Genomic DNA, 20600 nt, shown 5'->3' with positions numbered 1-20600 from the left:
ATATATTTTTTGTGTAAGTGCGTGTGAGGGTAAAAGCCTTGATGCTCAGTTAGCAGAAGAGAACAAAACAGGGAGGGACGAAGCTGGTTATTATTACCATAATCCATATTTTATTTAAGGAGCAGTTCAATTATTCAATATGTCACAATTATTTGAATGGGCATTTGGTAAGAAACTTACTCCACAGGAGAGGCTTCGAAAGAATCAAAGAGCTTTGGAGAAGACTCAGAGAGAATTAGGTAGAGAAGTTACAAAGTTACAACAACAAGAGAAGAAATTAATAAGTGATATTAAAAAATCAGCGAAACTGGGACAGATTTCAAGTGCTAAGATTCAAGCCAAAGATTTAATTAGAACTAAAAGTTATATAACCAAATTCAATTCTATGAAAGCCCAATTACAAGCTATTTCATTAAGAATACAATCGGTAAGATCTAATACACAAATGGCCACTTCAATGAGAGATGCTACTAGATTATTAGCAGGAATGAATAGATCAATGAATTTGCCACAGTTGTCTAGAATAGCGCAAGAATTTGCTAAAGAGAATGATTTAATGGATCAAAAGCAAGAATTCATGGATGAGGCCATTGATGATGCTATGGCAGATGATGAAGAATTAGACGAAGATGAACAAGTCGATGAAATCTTGGGTAAGGTTCTTGATGAAATTGGAGTTGACCTTAATTCAAACTTGAAGGATACTCCTACTGCCATTAATGTTCAAACTGAAGAGAATGTATCTAATGGTAGAGTAGCCGAAGCTCTTGGAGGTGCTGGTGGAAGTAGTGGACATACAGATGAGGATGATTTACAAGCAAGATTAGATAGTTTGAAAAAATGATTTTTCTATGCTATAATATACAATTAATGTGCAATGACTATATCAACTTATTTATAAGCTCTAAAATTACAAGAATGTTGATGAAGAAATGAAAGGTATATCTAAATGAATCTAAATGAATTTCTTTTCAATTAAGTATTCAATAATTTGTTCAGCTGAATCTTCAATAGATGCACCAGAATAATTTTTTAAATGAATTTCAGGAGATTCAGGAGCTTCATATGGAGCACTTATACCAGTGAATTCCTTAATGATACCTTCTCTAGCTTTTTTATATAACCCCTTTGGATCTCTTTGTTCAGCAACTTCGATTGGAACATCAACATAAACTTCAACAAATGGTAATCCATCTTTTTCATGTAATTCTCTAGCTAATTGTCTATCTTGCTTATAAGGACTAATGAAAGAAGTTATAGTAATAGTACACGAATCAGTAAATAATTTAGCAACTTCAGAAATTCTTCTAATATTTTCATTTCTATCAGCTTCACTAAATCCCAAATCTTTATTTAATCCAAATCTAATATTATCACCATCTAATCTATAAGCATTTAAATTTCTTGCTAAAATAGATTGTTCTAAAGCACAAGCAATAGTTGATTTACCACTAGCTGATAATCCAGTTAACCAAACAGTGACACCTTTTTGCTTTCTTAAACTAGAACGTTCTTCATGAGTTAAGTTTGGGTGCCAAGTAATGTTAGTAGCCATTTTGTATAGTAATTATGTAATTCTAAAAGTAAAAAAATAGCTGTATTACTACCAGTTATGATTTGGGTGAAAAATTTATGAACCCCAAAGATCTTAGTCAAATAATAGTGGCTACATCATTGCACGTGACCATTGATAAGGAACTTGTCGCAAACCGTTTTCCTAGATGTCATATGATTACGTAACTATACGACAAAAGTGTGTTCTGAACAAAAGCTTCATGAAAAGCAAAAAAAAAGTTTTCAGTGGGTTAAGACCAACAGGTTAAACAAAGAGCTTTGAGTTCATTCCCACTTATAATAGAATAAAGATATAATGTATTACGAATTGTTTGCTATAACCCGTATAGTGGATCCAGTAAATGGAAGTAAAGAAGCACAAAAGATTGTTTCAACTATTGGTAAGTTGATTCTTAATAATAGAGGAATAATTAGAGATATTACTAGTTTAGGTGCAAGACCATTACCAAAGATCATGAGAAAGGAACAAGAAAGATATTTCCAAGGTTATCACTTTTTATTAGGATTTGATGCATCTTCCAATGTACAAGAACAATTATTAAGAACGTTGAGAGCAGATCCAAGAATATTGAGATCTAGTATAAAGAAGATTGATACATCAAAGGCTTTAAATCCAGGTTCAACTCTTCAACAAGCAGCTCTTGGGTTAACCAAGAACTTTTAAGGGATAATATAACTGATTCTACAATATAATGGTTCATTAAATTCTGTACATAGTGTGACATATAACTTTTTTCATTCTGCATTAATATAAGTTCTTGAAGGGCTTCTATAATTTATTTGAAACATGTAGACGTTGTTGGAGACATTGTGATAAAGCAATTTCTATATTATACACGTAAGTTTAATAGCTCTCCATGAATCGGATTTAAGAGAAACGTTACAGGTAAAGTTAGAAGTAGTTTTAATTCTGTTTGAGCGATTGTCAATGGGTCCTATCAGTATCTGATACGAACGAATACATATATGTAACTTCAGAAAAAAGTAAGTTAGACAGTAAATAGCATCCAGTAATTAGAGAATCCTCTATTGCAAGCTAGCAAGTTCACTGGAGTGTCGCCCAATCCTCGATTGGTACGACATTTGTATATCGCTTTTACTCTATTGAAGCCGTCATTGCGAGACAAATGTCGGTCACATAGGACAGATGCGGTACAATATAAATAGGCTCATTCTGAGATTTAAAAGATTACTTATATAGAAGTAAGCAGTTATGCATATAAATCTGTAATACCTATACATAGACTTGTAGAACGGATAGAGCATTTATCTGTTTGAGCGATCGTCAATGATTCTTTCCAGAATGTGATATGAATGAATAGTATGTTAGGCATTATCTAGCATCCAGAAGTTAGTGAATCCTCCATTGTAAGCCAGCTGGAGAATCTCCCAATCAACCATTTATTGCATGTTTAACTATATTGGACAAAGTGTCTCTGTGCTAACATCAAACAGCGCTATCCATTCCATGCTGCCTTCAAACTAAGTTGATTCCTGAAGCAATTGAATACACAGTGATTCCTTCTCCTCATCGTAATCGATTTGTTAGGAGAGTGGTAGCTTACATTGGATAAAGCCAACGTTGGATTTTGAAACCACTAAATTTGCCAATTGTTCCTTCTTCATTAGAATCTTTGGTTGTCTCACTGGTGAGAAGATCTAGTTGCCCGACAGTGAATTACCAAACTGGCTTTGAAAAGCAAACTACAAGTAAGGGTGGATATGGATAATGAGAACAAATGTCATACTGACTTGTTACTTCTGCAATTGCTGCCGCAGATATACGTAGCAAAGAAAATATGTATACAAAATACTGGATTTTCATTTTATCATATATTTTCGAAGCCGTCCACGCAAAAGGTGCAAATCGGTAACGCATTTTTGAGCGCATTTTTTGCTTTATTATTTTGAGGCGCGCAAATGCAGTTAACCTTACAATTTATACTGGAGCCTTCAAAGCTATTTTAGCCATTCACAGGCTATGTCACATTCCTCAATTCCAATATTTAAAAACACTAACTTTCCTTCTGGGAAATAGAGAAAGAAATAGATTTATAACTGAACGGTCTATTCTTTTTGAATGTATATTTATCAATGGGTTACTTTCTTGTTGGCTATTTCCAATCCCTCCTTGGATTACTTCTATGGACAAATATTGTATTAGGTGCACAACTTTATGGGAGAAATATCACGAAAACGGGAGTTACATGTGATATTATACAGGTGTTACCTGAATCTGGAGAAGCATACATTTCAATTAAGGGAATTACAAATTATGATTTAGTAGACTTACCAGTCTTGATATTAAAGTCATCTGATTTTATTAACTTCACTAATATCTTAAACGATACTTACTATAATGATTTATTCACACATAATAGAACCGTTTTGTATGACCAAGTCCTCGATTACGGTAATAATATATTCAATTTATCTGTGGCAAATGGTTTCCAGTTTTATGAAACAAACGTTTATAACGGACTATTAAGTTTGGGGAAAGTGGTCGCTATTCAGAATGAAATTCAGTTCCCAGTTCAAAGAACAGGAACTTATTGTATTTTCATAGCACCTCCTGTTGATGTTTCGCTTAATGATTTATCTCTTTCAACTTCTTTCATTAGTTCATATGGACACTTAGAATATTCAGATTATTTGTTGTATGTACAACTCAGATATTTTATCATTCTAGACATTGTGCTATTTACCTACCTAAATTACATCGCTAATAAAGCTAGATACCAAGATGGTCTTGTCAATTTCGAAGTAGTTTCTAATGCTTCAATATACTATATTTTACTACCTTCCATTCTTGTGGATATATATGAATACTTTTTACTATTTTTGGAGAACAATTACCCATCATTAAAATTAGATGCAATTAGATATTTTGATGGTATTATATCAGAAGCATATAAAGTGGTCATTAGATACTTCATGTTACTATTTGCATTGGGATATGGTTCTCTATATTATCATAATGATTCATTGCAGAACTATAGTAAAATGCCATCGAAAACATTCTTTCGCAGCAATATGCTATTGCTCTTTAATTGCATTATAGGTTTATTATCAAGTTGGAGAAGTTATGGAATATTGAATTTGCTACTTACATTTCTACAATTAAGTTGGTATGTACTAACATTTATTAGTTATTTTAGAACTAAGCGATTAATTAAAACATATCCCGTAGGATCAATTGGTGATACAGCAAAAGCATTTAGTCGGTCAATTTGTATTCTATTTATTCTGCCTCTTGTTAGGCCCTTGGTGTTTGTTTTAGTTATGATTTATGTTATCGTGGATATGATTCTTACCTTAAAGCATTCAAAAGGACATTTATCCTATGATCTTGAAACTGATTTTATAAATAAATTTATAAATTCCATATTATGGCAGGGTCATATAAAGGTTTTACTATTAGTTTCCCTTGCCCACTTCATTTGGTTTAAGAGTAACCGTATTACATCCGGTGGACTTCATAAAGCTGATATTACAAAGAAATTGTCTTAGAATATATAGAAAATATAGAATATTTAATAACTTCTTATTTGATGTAACATGGAATCGAGACGTTATTTTTATGAGTTATGTCCCTATAGGGACAGTGCATAAGATCAGTAAAATAATATATTGATTGATATTACTACTACACATTTAGTTCAATTGGGTTAAACGAGATCGATCGATAGTGTATGGAGCCGCACTGCCTTCCTAATCAGGAAGTAACCAAAACTTTGGTGCAGCTTAGCTACTTTGACATACCATCTCAATTGAATCAATTCCAATTCGCCAGTTTATGGGGAATCATTTCATATCTAGATTGATGTTCCTTTATCGGACTCTGACACATGTCTATTGGGTAAGGTTAGCCAAGAAGCTTATCAACAATTAACGGTTTTGATATTCGCTAGGTTGTATAGTTAATTTATTAATGTCGCCCCACTAATTACAATAATTGCGTCTATGTACATTCTATTGTGATTCAAAAAGATTACTACTCTACACTACTGTGCATTGCAACCCTGAACAACTGTCTACAACTAAGTTACAACTCTGCTCATATACAGTCAAAGCCCGCCATTTCTATACCTTTCTCACTTTCTCGCTTTCTCAATTTCTCACTTTCTCATTCTCCTTCTCTTGCCACTTTCTCTCCGTTCTCTGTAACAGCTAACTTCTTTTGTTTTGGTTTGACACAAACAGCCTTCGCGAACCAAACCAAAAAAAAAAAAAATAGCCCGAGAACGTTGTTTACATTTACTTGGCCAATATAGAAAACTAATTATTTATCCACTAATCAAAATCACTGATAGTATGGACAGTAATTACTATCTGAAGGATGATAAAGGGTTTACATTACTAACACAGAACATTAATGCAGAACTCGACAATACTAAAATTAATTCCATTAATACCAATAAGTCTACATCATCCCCATTAAGATTATATAAAAATTATAATAAATCACCAAGTCCAAGTACAAAAACTTCATTAACTGGATCTCCCATTAGGAAAATGGTAGATAGTGATGAGTTCCGACAATTACAAAGTGAATACAGCAAATTGGAACGTCAATTTGCTGATATTGTCCTTAAAAATAATAGTGTACAAAATGATTTCCTTCAATTAGAATCAGAATTAAACTCAAAGAGTATAACACTACAAGAACAAAATGATAAATTAAAAGAATATGAATCATATATAAAGACCATCCAATCAGATCATGGGAAAGATCATGATTTCTTACAACAAGAAATTCAATTCTATAAACAATATATTGAAGAATTACAAACTAAACTATCAACAACTTTAACTGATTTAAAAAAATCTCAGGATGATTCATCTTCAACAACAACTCTAACAACTACTCCTATAGCAGATCAATCATTTGAGAAATTACAACGAGATTTCCGAGTCTTGGAAAGTAATTATGAAGTAGAAAAGAATTCTAAATTGGTTTTAATGGATCAAATAGAATTCTTAACTAAAGAAAATGAATTACTTAATAATCAATTGGCTCAAACTGAGCAAGTATTTGAAAATTCAATATTAATTCATGAAAATAGTGAAATTAGTCAAATTGTAAATACTATTCATACGATGCATGAGTTAACATCAGATGATGATGATGATGAGCTTGATGATGAAGATTATGTAGAAGATGTTAATAATGACAGTATTTTGTTTCAATCTAATATCAACTACAATAACGATAGCAATAATAATAATGAAACTTACGATAAACCCCTACCATTTGAAGACTTAAACGGTCTCTATTTGGCCGATGAAATACAACATTCATCACCAATTAAACAGCAACAACAAGAATTTAATAGTGAGGAATCAATTGAAGTATCTCAACAATTTCAATTCCCATTACCTCCATCAAATTCGGTATTTCCGCCTTCTCCTGATCCTCAATCAAAAGATAAGAAAAGGCAATCTTTACCATCAAAATTAAAGACAGCTTCACCTGTTTTAAATAATAATGAATTTGTATTATCTCCTTTAAAGCTTGCCAATAGTTCTTTACTTGCATCAAATAATTCTGAAAATAATAATAATGGACAGAGACCAAAATCTCCTACCATTAAACGTTATTCTACATCCAAACCTCATCATACTCGGTATAATAGTCATGATATAGTACCCATAAAAGTTGAATTTGAACAACAACCTTCACTTGAATCTCAATTAAGAAGTGCGACTGTTCCAGAACATGGTCATACATTCAATACAAGTACCTTGATGGAACAAGATCAAAGTAGAGAAAGTGCATTGTCAGCATTAAATGGGAATACATCTGGATTCGAATCCAAAAGACATTCAATAATGACTAATTCATCATCAAAACGTTCATCATTAATAATGTTGGATAATTTCACAAGTGATATGACCAAACAAGAAATAATGAAATTAAAATTCGAATTACAATCCTTGAAATTACATAATGAGAAATTACTTTCATATATTGGATTTGAATTACAAAAACAAAAGAAGAATATTAAGAAATTAACCAAGAAACAAAGTGCAATGTCTTTAAGAAATAAAGCTATTGAATATTCTGATGCTAAATTAATCGAAAGATCTCGAGAATTATTAATTCAAAAGAAGCGAGTATTAAGATCAGTATCCATTAATGCCATTCTATCAAAAAACTATGGTAATTTGAACAAAGAAGAGGCTAAGAATAATGGAAAGATTGGATCTGGTTCTAAGCATGTTAATGGCATGACTGGGGATAGGATTCATGAAGGAGTTATTGGTATTGGAATGGTTCCATTATCAAAACAATTATTTAATATTTATGAGAATAATAATGAAAATGATTTTGATGTTAGCATTAATGAAGATGATTATGGATTTCTTACACATAATGAAAGATATGGAACTAGGATATTTTCTAATGGATTGAATACTTATTTAAACTTTGAAGACATTAATGATATTGATGATGGTGATGAAAAAGATAATGCGGGTTCAAATGATCATCCAAATTCTAAAAATTTAAGGAAACATACCTCGCAAGTGTTTGAAAAGAAGAGATATTCTTCATCTACATTAAGTGAAGATGATGATGAAGATGATGAAGATTATGATAATGAGGATGGGGATGGGGATGGGGATGATGACATAGTCAAGGAAGAGGAATATTCATCAGAAGAAGAACTTTTAACAGGGATGTTTAATCATGTTAAGTATTTAGTGTTGGGAGCTAATTCGGTTAAGAAGAGAAGAAAGAAGAAAGATCTGTTGGTAGATGATGGTCTAAAGTATAAATTTGTTACTATTGCTCTTGGAATTATACTAATTGCCGTTAAATTCTCTCATCAACAGCATTATGCAATTACTACTACAAGTAATTCATAATTAACACACTAGATGCATTTACATATTAAATTAAATATCTCATGCTTTGTAACATTATAATAATAAATACTTATTAGAATTAACGTAAACGAAAATAATAAGTCTAAAACTAACTTTAAATCCGTTTAAGTTAAGTTAATTAAATAATTCTAATACTAACTCTAATTTTTATGGTTAGGAATAAATTGTTGGCTTATTTAAGTAACTCTACGAGTGACTGCGCCCAGTAAAAATTACACATTTGCATTTGCATCCACTCGTCATAAATTTTCTACCTACTAATAACTAATATGCATTCTGATATGGTTCACATGTCGAACAATCAACATGCCCCCACCCTCCCACTGTTTTTATGTAACAATGAATTCCATCCCGTCCCCTCCCTCCACCATTACCTAATTAGGCAGGTGCGGCCCATCGTTGCAAAAAAATTTGCGAGAAAAGTGGAACCATTTTTTTTATTTTGTGATTTGTTACATGTCAATTATAATTACTTTAGGCATAAAGTCAGGCAAATCAATAAAGCCTGCCCATGTCGGTTAGGTGGTCTCATATTAATAATAATAATATATTATATATTGTAGAAATGGACCGATTTTTATTAAAATTTTAATTTTTATTCTTATAACCCGACTGAATTCCTTTCGTTTCCAAGTAATCACCGTATAACCTTTTTTTTAGTGTTTAATGAAGTCTGTTGACTGTCATTATTAACGCATATATATTGCTCAATTTAACTAATAACCGAAACATCATAATCATTCATAGATTACTTATTCATCAGTTGGAGGACGCGTACAGAATATATAAAATCTATAGATCTATACATTTGTTTGTCCTTTAATTATTTCCAATTGCATTATCCTCCGAAGTATATAATATTTATTATTCATTATCATTATGGCATTAAGAAATTACTTATATGCTAAACACGCAGACGGTGTAACTGCAGCCAGAATAAATAAAGTAGATCCAAATGATTCCCGAACTGAACTTATTCAACAAACCATAGAAAGTTTCAATAATCATAACCGTCAATTAAATACCCATCATACTAGTCCAAACCATCGTAATAAATCTCCTGATCATAATAATTCTAAAAAGAAGAAGATTAGAGTGGTGCATGGTCCATCTCAATCTAGAATGAAGAAAACTAATATGCAATTTTATAAATCAAATGAATCTTTAAATGAAGTTGAAAGTGTACCTTCTTCATTTTCAGAAGGAACTGTAACCAAATCAAAGTGTCATAGAAATTCAGACAATATCGAAATGGAAGATGCACCAACTGAAAAGTGTAAAAATTGTCCTGACTGTGAGCTGAAAAAGCATAAACATGAAGATGATGAAGAAGGAACTTCAAGTCCAACTTCTCCTTTATTAGCTGAACAGACTGTACCTAAAGTTGCTGTTGAGTATCATAATTCTGATTATACTACTATGGCACAATTACAATCTCAAATTACAAGTTTAAGTCTTGATAATTCATCATCTAATGAGATCGATTTCACTCATGTTCTATAAAATTCTCCCATCGGGTTTCTTGCATGTTTTCATTAGCATTTATTTATTCAATTTCAGTTCTATCTAATATAGGCATGGGCGTCTGTTTGTAGTGTACCATATATATATTGCTTGTTTTTTATATGCCATATATTTTACATAATTATATAAAAAGGTATAAATGGGATACCAGGTTTTAATTTTTTTTTTATTCTAATAAATATATTTATTTGGATTCTAATCTATGTTGAACCATCAACAATAAATAGTATAAGAAATTTAAATATGGAATATCTTTCTTAATCTCTTCTTCTGAACCTTTAATCTGGTTATAAATTCTAATAATATTTCCTAAAATAATTTCAAGTTCAATTAATCTACCATTTCTTGAATCAACTAACATTGAAGGTTGATAATTCTCTGGAGCATCGAATTTCTCAGTATCTTTAATCATATTAGTAATGTGATCATCTACTATATACTGTTGATATTCTCCATAATCAAATTGCTTTAAATCAAGATTAGCAACATATTGAACTTCCTTCATTAATGGTTGGAATACTTTTTCAATAATTTGTTTGGACTCCTTTAATTCATAAACCTTACCAACATCCAAATCGGTTAAACAGCATACTGTATTGTATGCTGCATTATAAATTAACTTCTTCCATCTAGTAAATCTAGCATTATGATCTAATTTAGTAGAATTGATATCATTAGAATATAAATCAATGAGCTTTTCAAGAGATTTTATAGCCTGTTTATCATGAATTTTATTAATATCAAATAATCCAAGTACTAATGTATCATGAGAATATTGAGTTATATGACCTTTATTATTAGTTGAACTAATATATGATACACCACTAATTAAATTAACACCTTTAACATGAGACCAATTGGATTCAATATCAATTCCATTTTGAACTAATACAATACTGGTTTCAAAATTAGATTTAATTAATTTAGTTCTATTTGCTTCAATTTGATCCCAAACATTGACTGGTGAAGGAACAACTTTAGTAGATATTACTATATAATCGAATGGACCAGAAGTTACATCATCAACACTCTTAAATATATGATCTGGTCTAAATCCTTTGATTGAATCTTCACCTTCTTTACGTCCACCGTAATCAGCACTACTAATGGTGTACCCTTCCTTAACTACTTTATCATAATCTGATCTAATTACGGCTGTAATCTCAACTTCTGATCCATTATTTCTCTTCAAAGTATATGCGGCCATGGCGCCAACACCACCTAATCCAATACAAAGGATCTTAGTCATTTGGTATTGTCTTCACTATACTATATGTATGAACTATACTTTCAAAATTAATATTTGATATAATCTTAAATTTAAGAATATTTATCTCCATTTTATATCTTGGACAGTTTTAGCGGAAATTTCCTAATTGGGTTGGCCGAAAGCGGCTCACAAAATCATTCGCTATCGCTTACCTTATACTGAAAGAAAAATGCTGCAAAAATATATGGACATTTTTGTATTATACTTTACAAACCTATAATAAAATTTACAATAATAATAATAATAATAATAATAATAATACACAATATCTCTAATAGAAGTAAGTAGTAATGGCTGATGCTATAATGTATTAGAATTGAAACGGAAAAGATATACAATACAAATCATGTAGAGCTATCTCATCCAAGACAAAGAGTAGCAAGTGGTATAAGAATTAAATGAGCAAACTTATGTATCTTATAGTAAAATAAACAATTTTTTTATGGTAATCTGCTCTTATTGGATACATGGTTCAATTCATTGGATAATAACGGATTCCTTTGTTGTCTTGAAATTGAACCCGGTAATAAATCTAATGAATTATTAATATGTCTTAAGCGGTGCAGATGAGGATTTTGATGAGCTTGTTGCAGTGGCGGAGCTAGCTGTTGTTGTTGTAGATTAGCTGATGAAGGAGTGCCAGGAATTACGATTGAATTTGGATTCTGATTAGCTGGACCTCGAAGGAATAAGTCATCTATGCTTGACATGGGCGACTGTTGAGGTTGCTGATCTTGATGAATCCCCGAAGATTGCAGATATTGATTCCTAAGATGAAGCTGAGTCAATGGATCCGTGTTAAGAGCCTGTTGTTGAAAGTGTTGCTGAACTCTTTGCTGCAAATGCTGTTGCTGTTGATGTTGAAGATGGTGTTGCAGCTTTGGGGGTTGTTGCAGATGCTGCACTTGTTGTTGCTGCACTTGTTGTTGCTGTTGTTGTTGCTGCACTTGTTGTTGCTGTTGTTGTTGCTGTTGTTGTTGCTGTTGTTGTTGCTGTTGCTGTTGTTGTTGCTGTTGCACTTGTTGCTGCTGTTGCTGTTGTTGCTGCTGTTGCACTTGTTGCTGCTGTTGCACTTGTTGCTGCTGTTGCACTTGTTGCTGCTGTTGCGTCTGCTGTGGTTGTGGCAGTTGTTGTGGTTGCTGTTGCTGTTGTTGATGCTGTTGATGCTGTTGATGCTGTTGATGCTGTTGTTGCTGTTGTTGCTGTTGTTGCTGTTGTTGCTGTTGTTGCTGTTGTTGCTGTTGTTGCTGTTGTTGCTGTTGTTGCTGTTGTTGCTGTTGTTGCTGTTGTTGCTGTTGTTGCTGTTGTTGCTGTTGTTGCTGTTGTTGTTGTTGCAGTTGTTGCAGTTGTTGCTGCTGCTGCTGCTGCTGTTGAATGGTCCTTATCTTGATCATCCTTTCATTAAAAAATGATGTCTTAAACTCTTGAAATATTTTGATGGTTTGAGGATACTCATACTGGTGATCATGAAAGAATCTATCAGCAAACATGTAAATAAATCTCTCGATATCAGCAGCATTAATAGCTTGGGTTTGATCAAGGCTTGTAGAGGTAAGCAATGAAGATGTTGTATCTATATTTTGAGGCGCTGAAGGTGAAGATATTGGTAATATGTTGGCTGCACCATTCAATGGTGAATTCTTATCATTTCCATTAATATTACTTAGTGTGGTACCATTGTTATTATTACTGTTGTTCTTAGAACTTGATCTTGTCGATCTACCTTCAAACTGTTGACGATGAGTTCTTGCTTGTGGATAGTCAAAAGATGCTGTAGAATGCGTATCTGGAGGTTTTGGATAACGAGTTGGCTTTGGATGTAGTGCCAAAGATGTAGTTGAAGGAGTTGTTGATGAAGGTACAGATAATGAAGGTGCTGGTAAGCCATTTTGTTGTTTCTTCTGCTGGTGGTATAAAGCCATTGGGGTCCCATTTGAGAAATTGAGTTGAGGACGAAACTGATTGTTAGAAGCTTGATCATTAACATTAGTTGTTGAAGTCGTAGAAGTGGCTGAAAGTTGAGGATTGAGAAGATCATAAGTATTGGAGGTATTTGAATTTGAATCAACTGAAGCAGTAACGGAAGTTCCATCTGTAGCAGACGTATTATTTACAGTACCATTAGCATTAGATCCATTATTATCATTATCATTAGCCAATATTGGATCATATACATGATCAGTTCCTTGTTGGTTCGATACACGACCACCATTGGTATTACCATTAGTTGGAATAAGTCGAGGAGTAGAATGGATAGATGAGTTGGAAGATGGAGGAGTTGAATTATGATGAGATATAACACTATTACCACCATTATTTTTATTATTAGTAGTATTTGATTTTGTAGAATCACCTGATACATTTGAATCATTAGCCACTGGACTCGATGAGGATCGAACATGCGATCCTGAACGTTTTTTATTAAGACCATGTCTTTTTTTGAATTGGCTTAGCCAACCATGACTAAAGCCCACTAAACGTTTTGGATCATCTACTCCAAATTGATGAGCATATATTGACCAATGTTCTCTTAATATTGGTTCATTAATAGGTTCATTTCTTTCTAATCTCTTCTTAACCAATTGATCCATAGCATGGTTGATTTTTTCATACTTATATTTAACCTTTCTTTTACTGTTTTTAGTAAATCTTGATGATGCTTCAAATCTTTCACGTAAATCATCTTCATTTTTTAACCATTCACTAAATGATGAAGTTGATATTGATATGGTATTTTTATAATGATCAACTGTCTCCAGTTGTGGACGACTAGACTGATGGTAAAAGTCTAATATTTGGATCTTCTGTTCAAGAGTAGCTCTTGGCTTAATAGGAGAGGACATCCTAAGCTAAATTTTTGCTCTTTATTAAAATTAAAAATTATGACTAGATATGAATGATTTTAGTGATTTAATTTAATAAGTATTATTCAACACTAATTTCAATAGTGTTGATAGTAATTTAAACGAATTTTTGAGCACTAGTGATGAAGAATGGTGTTATGATTTAAAACACCAATAGTACAAATATGATGCGTCTTACTATGGAGACATGTACAGTTTAGACTGTCAAGTAATAAAAGGTAACTGAATGAATTTTTAATTAAATAAATAAGCCTTAACTATGCTATAAATAAGTGTAAATATACCAGGATTTGGTTTTCCACTAGTTTTCGGCAAAGTTATAAAGTTTTGAAGTTATACTCCAAATAACCCTCCTTAAAAAGATACTGTCCTGATTGAACAAGTTTTTGTCAAATGCGTTTGGGATGGGCGCACGACTCGCTTAAACTAATCCCTTTCAACTACAAATTAAAAGTTACATATAAAAAACACAATTACACAATATAAATATAATAGTTATTTAGTTAGTTATATATTTATAATGATAAATACAGTTTTACTAGTATAATTGCTTGAAATCAAATCAGTGTTCTTTTTTTTTTCTTTTTTACTTTACTTTATTATCAAACATCAGCTAATTGACTTATAATTGAATTAGTCAATTACTCCTTCGAATGGTCAAATGCTCTAGTGAGATCCAGCACCCTTACTAACTCTTTCTAAAACAGTATCGTAAGCAACTTCTGAAAAATCAGTACCTTGGATATCAGATGCAACCCCATTTAAGGCTCTTCTTAAAGCATCCTTAGAAGAAGCGTAAACCATTTTAGCTCTAATTGGGGCAGTATCTGGAGACCAAGTGAAAAAGACAATCTTTGATCTTTTACCTTCACCACCACCAATTTCATATTCAAAATCGTATACGGCATATTTACATTCATTTTCTGGTAATTTTTCTAAGAATGCATCATAATCAGTGTTGGTTGAAGTTTCTTCAACAACAATTTCGGTTTTACTGTCATTTAAAGAAAAGATAATGAATTTATACTTCTTACCTAATTTTAAATCATTGAAAGCAGTTAAGGATTCGTCAGCGACGGCAACACTATAATATTTCAGTTAGTATATACTTGCCATTACTATAATGTAATGAAAAGATTAAACGTACCCAGATCTTGACTATAAGTTTATTAATGTTAGTATCATTGAATTATATACTGATTACTTAATTCAAATGGTCTATTATGATTGGTGGTGAATTAATGACTTATTTTTGTTAGTGAACTCATGAATAATACCCCCCTTATTCATCAACGTCCACGAACTATATGGCCATATTTACCCTATACATGCTCAGCCTTCCATTAATTCATCCAATCAATCAATCAATCCATTTGTCACGTGCTGCAACTCAATTGTCTGCTACAACACACACGGTGATACATACCATTTTATTATGATAGTTATTACTGTATTATGATGATACTAGTAGTAATTGCCAAAAAGGAACACCCATAATTTATCAACACTTTTCCTGTTTTTCCCACTCGCTCGCATGTCTGTTTTCGTTGATGTCAGAAAATGTCTACGTGCGACATTACTGTATTCGGTTACATACTATTTGGCTGCTACTCCTGATTAAGTACTAGTAATTAAGTGGTCTACATATAGGTTATATCCGAGTGTATATGTATTTTTTGTATACTGTATTCATTTGTGTATCGTTAGAATTATTTTCTTGTCAAATTTTTAAAATTACTTTATGAAACATTTTAGCATAACTTAGCAGAAAAGCTATGTTTTTGCTTAGCAAAATAATTGAACTAATAATCTTCCATCTCATTATTAAACATAAACAATACTTTTGAAATAAAAAGTGCTAATTGCAAATGAACGTAGAGATTTTTGATTCTATTAAAGAACATTCTCAATCAAATGATTGGCTGCAATTTCCTAATTCAAGAGGTGTGTTTGATAATGCCACTAAATATACAGCAAGAACTACTAATTAGGTATAGATCTTTCTCGCAAAAGTTGACCAATTTCAAAAAAAGCTTTTATGTTTTATAATAACATAGATAAATAAATTTATGAAATGCAAAATATCATCCTATCCGGATAATAAAGGTGCATCTCATCGTTATTTTATTCCTTAAAGTACTAAGCATTTCTTATAATGGTTCGAACTAGTTACATGTAAATATAAAGACAATTAAAATACCCACTTTTAGATCTTTTCTATAATAATTATCTATAGCGAGGACACCATAACTAATAATTCCGTAGTACCAACTGATGTTTGACCTAGCAAATTGGTAGCGCTACACAGATTTTTGACAGAACGTGATATTTAGCACATGACTTTCACGTGAAATGCACGTGATATTATGAATCTGTCAGAAACATTTAATGCAATTTTTGAGTAAGATGCGCTTTGTTGGCGTAATGGGAAGGAATTTTATATTCACGCGCAAAAATTTGTGTCGTGTGTTCGATTCCTACTGTTGAAGATACGATGGCCGAGTGGTTAAGGCGGAGGATGCAGGTTCCTCTGGGCTCTGCCCGCGCAGGTTCGAACCCTGCTCGTGTCGTTAAACTTATTTTTTGAATTTTAAATTAATATATAAGTGATGGTAAGTACCTAGACTATATTTTTAAACCTCTTTAATACCAATACTAGTCCACTACATTCACCAGTATGCTAACAAAGTTAACAATAGCTGCGAAGAAATTATTTCCAACGGTCTAACACAAAAGGCACCAAAGCCCAGAAAAAAGATTAGTGTCAGAACAAAAAATATTAGTTAGTGATAGAAGAGGTGTTTGATCAATTAAGTACAAGTACTGTCAAGATGGGTGTAGACTTATATGAAGTTCTAGAAGTGACGTCTAGTGCGACGGATCTTGAGATAAAAAAGGCGTATAGAAAATTAGCTCTTAAATATCATCCTGATAAGGCTACTGAAGAAGAACGAGAAGTAGCAGAGCAAAGATTTAAAGAGATCACTAATGCTTATGAAATACTTAGTGATGAATTAAAACGAGAGAAATATGATATGTATGGTACTGCCGATGGAACAGGACTGAATGGATATGGGAATAATCCATATGATGAATTTTTTGGTGGTAATGGAGGTGCCAGTGCTGACTTTTCAGCAGAAGACTTTTATAATTTCTTTGATGGAATGAATGGCAATGGTCATACTAATGGACATTCTTCTTATGGTCGTGGTGGATCTAAAAGAAAAGAAAAACCTCGTACTGAAGATGCAGTAATTGATGTAGAAGTTACATTAGAGGATCTTTATAAGGGTAAAACTATAAGAACTGGATCAACAAGAAATATAATATGTACATTATGTAAAGGTAGTGGATTTAAAAAGGCTGCTATAGGAAAAAGATGTACTACATGTGATGGAGCTGGAACTGCGGCAAGAATCAGAAGAGTTGGACCAGGATTAGTAACTCAAGAATATGTTGAATGTAAACCATGTAATGGAGTTGGTAAGATTTATCGTCCTAAGGATAAATGTAAAAGATGTTCAGGAACTAAATTAATTGAAGAAACTAAAATTTTAGAATTTGAAATTGTGAAAGGATCTAAAAGTGGAGAAGCTATAGTATTACCTCAAGAATCAGATCAATATCCTGGTAAAGAAACTGGAGATGTTAAATTAATATTTTATTGTAAAGATCATGAAACTTTTATTAGAAAAGGTGATGATTTATATTCAAAATATAAAATTCCATTGGTTGAAGCATTATGTGGATTTTCAAAAGTTTTAGTTAAACATTTAGATGGTAGAGGTATAAAAGTTTCAACACCAAAGGGTAAAGTTGTAAGACCAGGAGATTTTATTAAAATTAAAAATGAAGGTATGCCAATAAAGAGTTCAAATAAATGGTTTGGATCAGGATCTAAAAGAGGAGATTTATATATTGAAATTGAAATTGAATTTCCTACTGATAATTGGTATCTTGAAAAGAATGATATATTAAAAATGAAAAACCTTTTACCTAATGACTTACAAAATAAGTCAGATATTTTAAAACAAACTATAAATAAAGATTCATTACCTGAGGCTAATATAGAAGTTGTAACTGATTTCTTAATTGAAACAATTAATACTTTACCCAAGTATGATACCGAAAGTGAATCAAACACCAAGGGAACTAGAACTTCTTCTCCTCATTATGATGATTTTAATGCATATGATCAATATGATCTGCAACCAGAATGCAGACAACAATAATAAAATAAAAAATTTAATTAATTATAATGAAAATAATAATTATAATATAGATTTTCTCAGTGTATATACCTTTAATCTAATAAATCTTGTAATTCCTTAGCTGATAAACCTAATGGACCATTAGAATTATCTTGTAAATCTGATTCTGAATCAAATGATATATTTTGTTCCATAGTATCAAAACTAAGATTGGAATCTAAATCTAATTCTTCAAAATTTAATGCATCTTCATTTTGTTGGAGTTCAGGATAATCTTGAATGTTTTCTGATGTGACTACTGATCTGGTTGATTTAGAAAAGAATTGTAAATCTTCATTATTTAATGGTTCTAATCCAATTGGATTACTTGGTAAAGGATCTTCCTTAGGAGGTATAGTTTCTATATAATCATAATTATAATTATATCCATGATGAGGTATAGTTGGAATGATTCTTCGACTTCTTTTAATAGGATCAACATTATTATAATTTATATCATGAATAACTTTATTTTTACTATGAAGTTTATCAGTATGAGATGTTATGGTGGATATAAGATTTGGGGTTTGAGTATGAGAGGGGTTTTGATTTTGATTTTGATTCTTTTTAACCAATTCATCGGTAAATGTGGTTCTAACAGCAGGAGGTGCCAATTTAGAATTCAACTTTTTCAATATAACTCTTTCAGATCGTCTAATGGTACTAATAGTTTTAGGTTCAAATGATCGAACCGAGTGCAGGAATCCTAGTGATGAATTAGCCTTAGATAAAAGAGGAGGTTTTGATAAGGGTACAGGTACTCTTCTGGTAATGATATTAGTTCTATGATCTGTATTTGTATTTGTATTTGTACTTGTACTTGTACCTGTATTTGTACTTGTTAAAGAAGAATGTGACTTATCAAGGGTTGGAATAGCTCGGTTATTACTCTTACCTCCTAACGGTACTCTGGCTATCTTAGTCATTTTAGCGACTGGTTTTGTCACAAATGATTTGGGCTCTTTCCCCACTCGTCCCACGGCATTCTCCTTATCGAGGAATGAGATGTTTCTGGACATTGGTATGGTGGTTGTAGTAGTTGTAGTTAAAGAAGAGTGTCGTTTATGGGTTGTAGTGTTATCAAATTCCGTGTTTGTTTACGGATTCCACAAACACGGAAAAGAGAATTTGGGGTGTCCTGAGAGCCATGTGACCAATCACACGCAACTCATGTGACTGCGCATGTGACTCGCGGCACATGCTCCGCACCATAACTAAATCCATCACTATTATTTATTTACTACTACTATCTACTGTCTTTACCATTACTCAACAATTCTACCACCCCCCACTTATATATGGCGTTCCAAACTCAGTTCATTTCGGTCGTCTCGACGTCCACGATGAACAACTCCGGTTGGATCTACTTGGTAGACTGGATATTGGCACTTATCCTTGGTCTAGCATTTGTATTCCATTTTAATCGACTTGTGGGGTATATAATGTCTAAATTACTTAAGGTATTTTTATGGAAAAGGTATAAAATTCGAGTAACAATTGAGTCAATTAAATTTGCACCTTTAGGAGGTAGAATTTTTGCAAAGAATTTAACTATAACTACTACAACAGAAACTATATCAATATTACATTTAAATCTTACTTGGAGATATTGGTTATATAAAGTTAATAGATTATCTGATTATTATTATACTACTGAAAAATTGGCTAATGGTAAAGGTAATCGTATACCGAGACTGCAAAATGAGAAATTACCCTGTCGATTATTATTAATTCTTGATGGATTTGAAATCTTTATGTATAATAGAACTGCAGCTTATGATGCTATATTAAAGAATTTACAACAAGAGGATAAGGCTAATGGAACCAGTCATAATGTTCATTATGAGAAATCTTATCCTTATAAGGAATCCGATAGTAAACTTCATCATCGAGGAGGAGGAGGAGGTAGTCCATCAACTACAGATTATGATGAAACTCTGTCACTGACATCTAAATCAGATACAACCATTGTACCGGCAACTACTTCAACTACTGAAGGAATCTTAGGTATATTATTAAGAATCTTTCCTATGAAAGTTCGAATTAAAAAGGGAGCATTTGTATTAGGAAATTCAACAACTCCTTCACTATTATTAGCATCATTTGATTCAGCTAGTGGAGTTATGGATATTTCAAAACCAACTCATACTATAGATATTTTTAAACTTATGTATGATTTATCATTTGATAAATTTCAATTATGGTTTAAATCCAATATAACTTATG

At 32.1% G+C, this 20600-nt stretch overlaps 9 protein-coding genes across 9 annotated transcripts; 5 read left to right on the top strand and 4 right to left on the bottom strand. All coding sequences in view use genetic code 12, as the record gives it.

Moving 5' to 3' along the window:
• The first annotated feature begins 96 nt into the window (after positions 1–96).
• Positions 97–900, top strand: VPS2 (ESCRT-III subunit protein). The gene has a single exon (XM_064883625.1). It carries the CDS (start codon positions 140–142, stop codon positions 842–844), a length of 705 nt encoding a protein of 234 aa, XP_064739042.1. The 5' UTR covers positions 97–139; the 3' UTR covers positions 845–900.
• MET14 (adenylyl-sulfate kinase) lies at positions 901–1609 on the bottom strand. The gene has a single exon (XM_064883626.1). The coding sequence runs from the start codon at positions 1553–1555 to the stop codon at positions 956–958; it is 600 nt and encodes a 199-aa protein (XP_064739041.1). The 5' UTR covers positions 1556–1609; the 3' UTR covers positions 901–955.
• Positions 1610–1870: 261 nt separating this feature from the next.
• MRP17 (mitochondrial 37S ribosomal protein bS6m) lies at positions 1871–2239 on the top strand (the record flags this gene model as incomplete). The annotated part of the gene is made up of 1 exon (XM_064883542.1): positions 1871–2239. The coding sequence occupies one exon, from the start codon at positions 1871–1873 to the stop codon at positions 2237–2239; it is 369 nt and encodes a 122-aa protein (XP_064739040.1).
• Positions 2240–3669: 1430 nt separating this feature from the next.
• Positions 3670–8445, top strand: RJT21DRAFT_1704 (uncharacterized protein; the record flags this gene model as incomplete). Its single annotated transcript, XM_064883541.1, has 3 exons — positions 3670–4232; positions 4734–4983; positions 5944–8445. The coding sequence occupies 3 exons, from the start codon at positions 3670–3672 to the stop codon at positions 8443–8445; spliced, it is 3315 nt and encodes a 1104-aa protein (XP_064739039.1).
• Positions 8446–9187: 742 nt separating this feature from the next.
• Positions 9188–10072, top strand: RJT21DRAFT_18675 (uncharacterized protein). The gene has a single exon (XM_064883624.1). It carries the CDS (start codon positions 9346–9348, stop codon positions 9967–9969), a length of 624 nt encoding a protein of 207 aa, XP_064739038.1. The 5' UTR covers positions 9188–9345; the 3' UTR covers positions 9970–10072.
• Positions 9972–11641, bottom strand: RJT21DRAFT_18626 (ketopantoate reductase family protein). Its single transcript, XM_064883622.1, has one exon. It carries the CDS (start codon positions 11237–11239, stop codon positions 10175–10177), a length of 1065 nt encoding a protein of 354 aa, XP_064739037.1. The 5' UTR covers positions 11240–11641; the 3' UTR covers positions 9972–10174.
• A 2941-nt stretch (positions 11642–14582) lies between these two features.
• COF1 (cofilin) lies at positions 14583–15592 on the bottom strand. Its single transcript, XM_064880990.1, has 3 exons — positions 15551–15592; positions 15272–15282; positions 14583–15208 (listed from the first exon to the last, which is right to left on the bottom strand). Exons 1-3 carry the CDS (start codon positions 15551–15553, stop codon positions 14791–14793), a joined length of 432 nt encoding a protein of 143 aa, XP_064739036.1. The 5' UTR covers positions 15554–15592; the 3' UTR covers positions 14583–14790.
• Positions 15593–16755: 1163 nt separating this feature from the next.
• RJT21DRAFT_18603 (uncharacterized protein) lies at positions 16756–18392 on the top strand. The gene has a single exon (XM_064883620.1). The coding sequence runs from the start codon at positions 16956–16958 to the stop codon at positions 18354–18356; it is 1401 nt and encodes a 466-aa protein (XP_064739035.1). The 5' UTR covers positions 16756–16955; the 3' UTR covers positions 18357–18392.
• Positions 18393–18427: 35 nt separating this feature from the next.
• Positions 18428–19393, bottom strand: RJT21DRAFT_1698 (uncharacterized protein; the record flags this gene model as incomplete). The annotated part of the gene is made up of 1 exon (XM_064883537.1): positions 18428–19393. The coding sequence occupies one exon, from the start codon at positions 19391–19393 to the stop codon at positions 18428–18430; it is 966 nt and encodes a 321-aa protein (XP_064739034.1).
• Positions 19394–20600: the final 1207 nt, after the last annotated feature.

The sequence above is a fragment of the Scheffersomyces amazonensis genome (genome assembly GCF_036850825.1).
Source record: "Scheffersomyces amazonensis strain UFMG-HMD-26.3 chromosome Unknown RJT21scaffold_2, whole genome shotgun sequence".
Lineage (NCBI taxonomy): Eukaryota > Fungi > Ascomycota > Pichiomycetes > Serinales > Debaryomycetaceae > Scheffersomyces > Scheffersomyces amazonensis.
The sequence above is the reverse complement of the archived record's forward strand: the minus strand, read 5'-3'. Positions and strand labels throughout refer to the sequence as shown.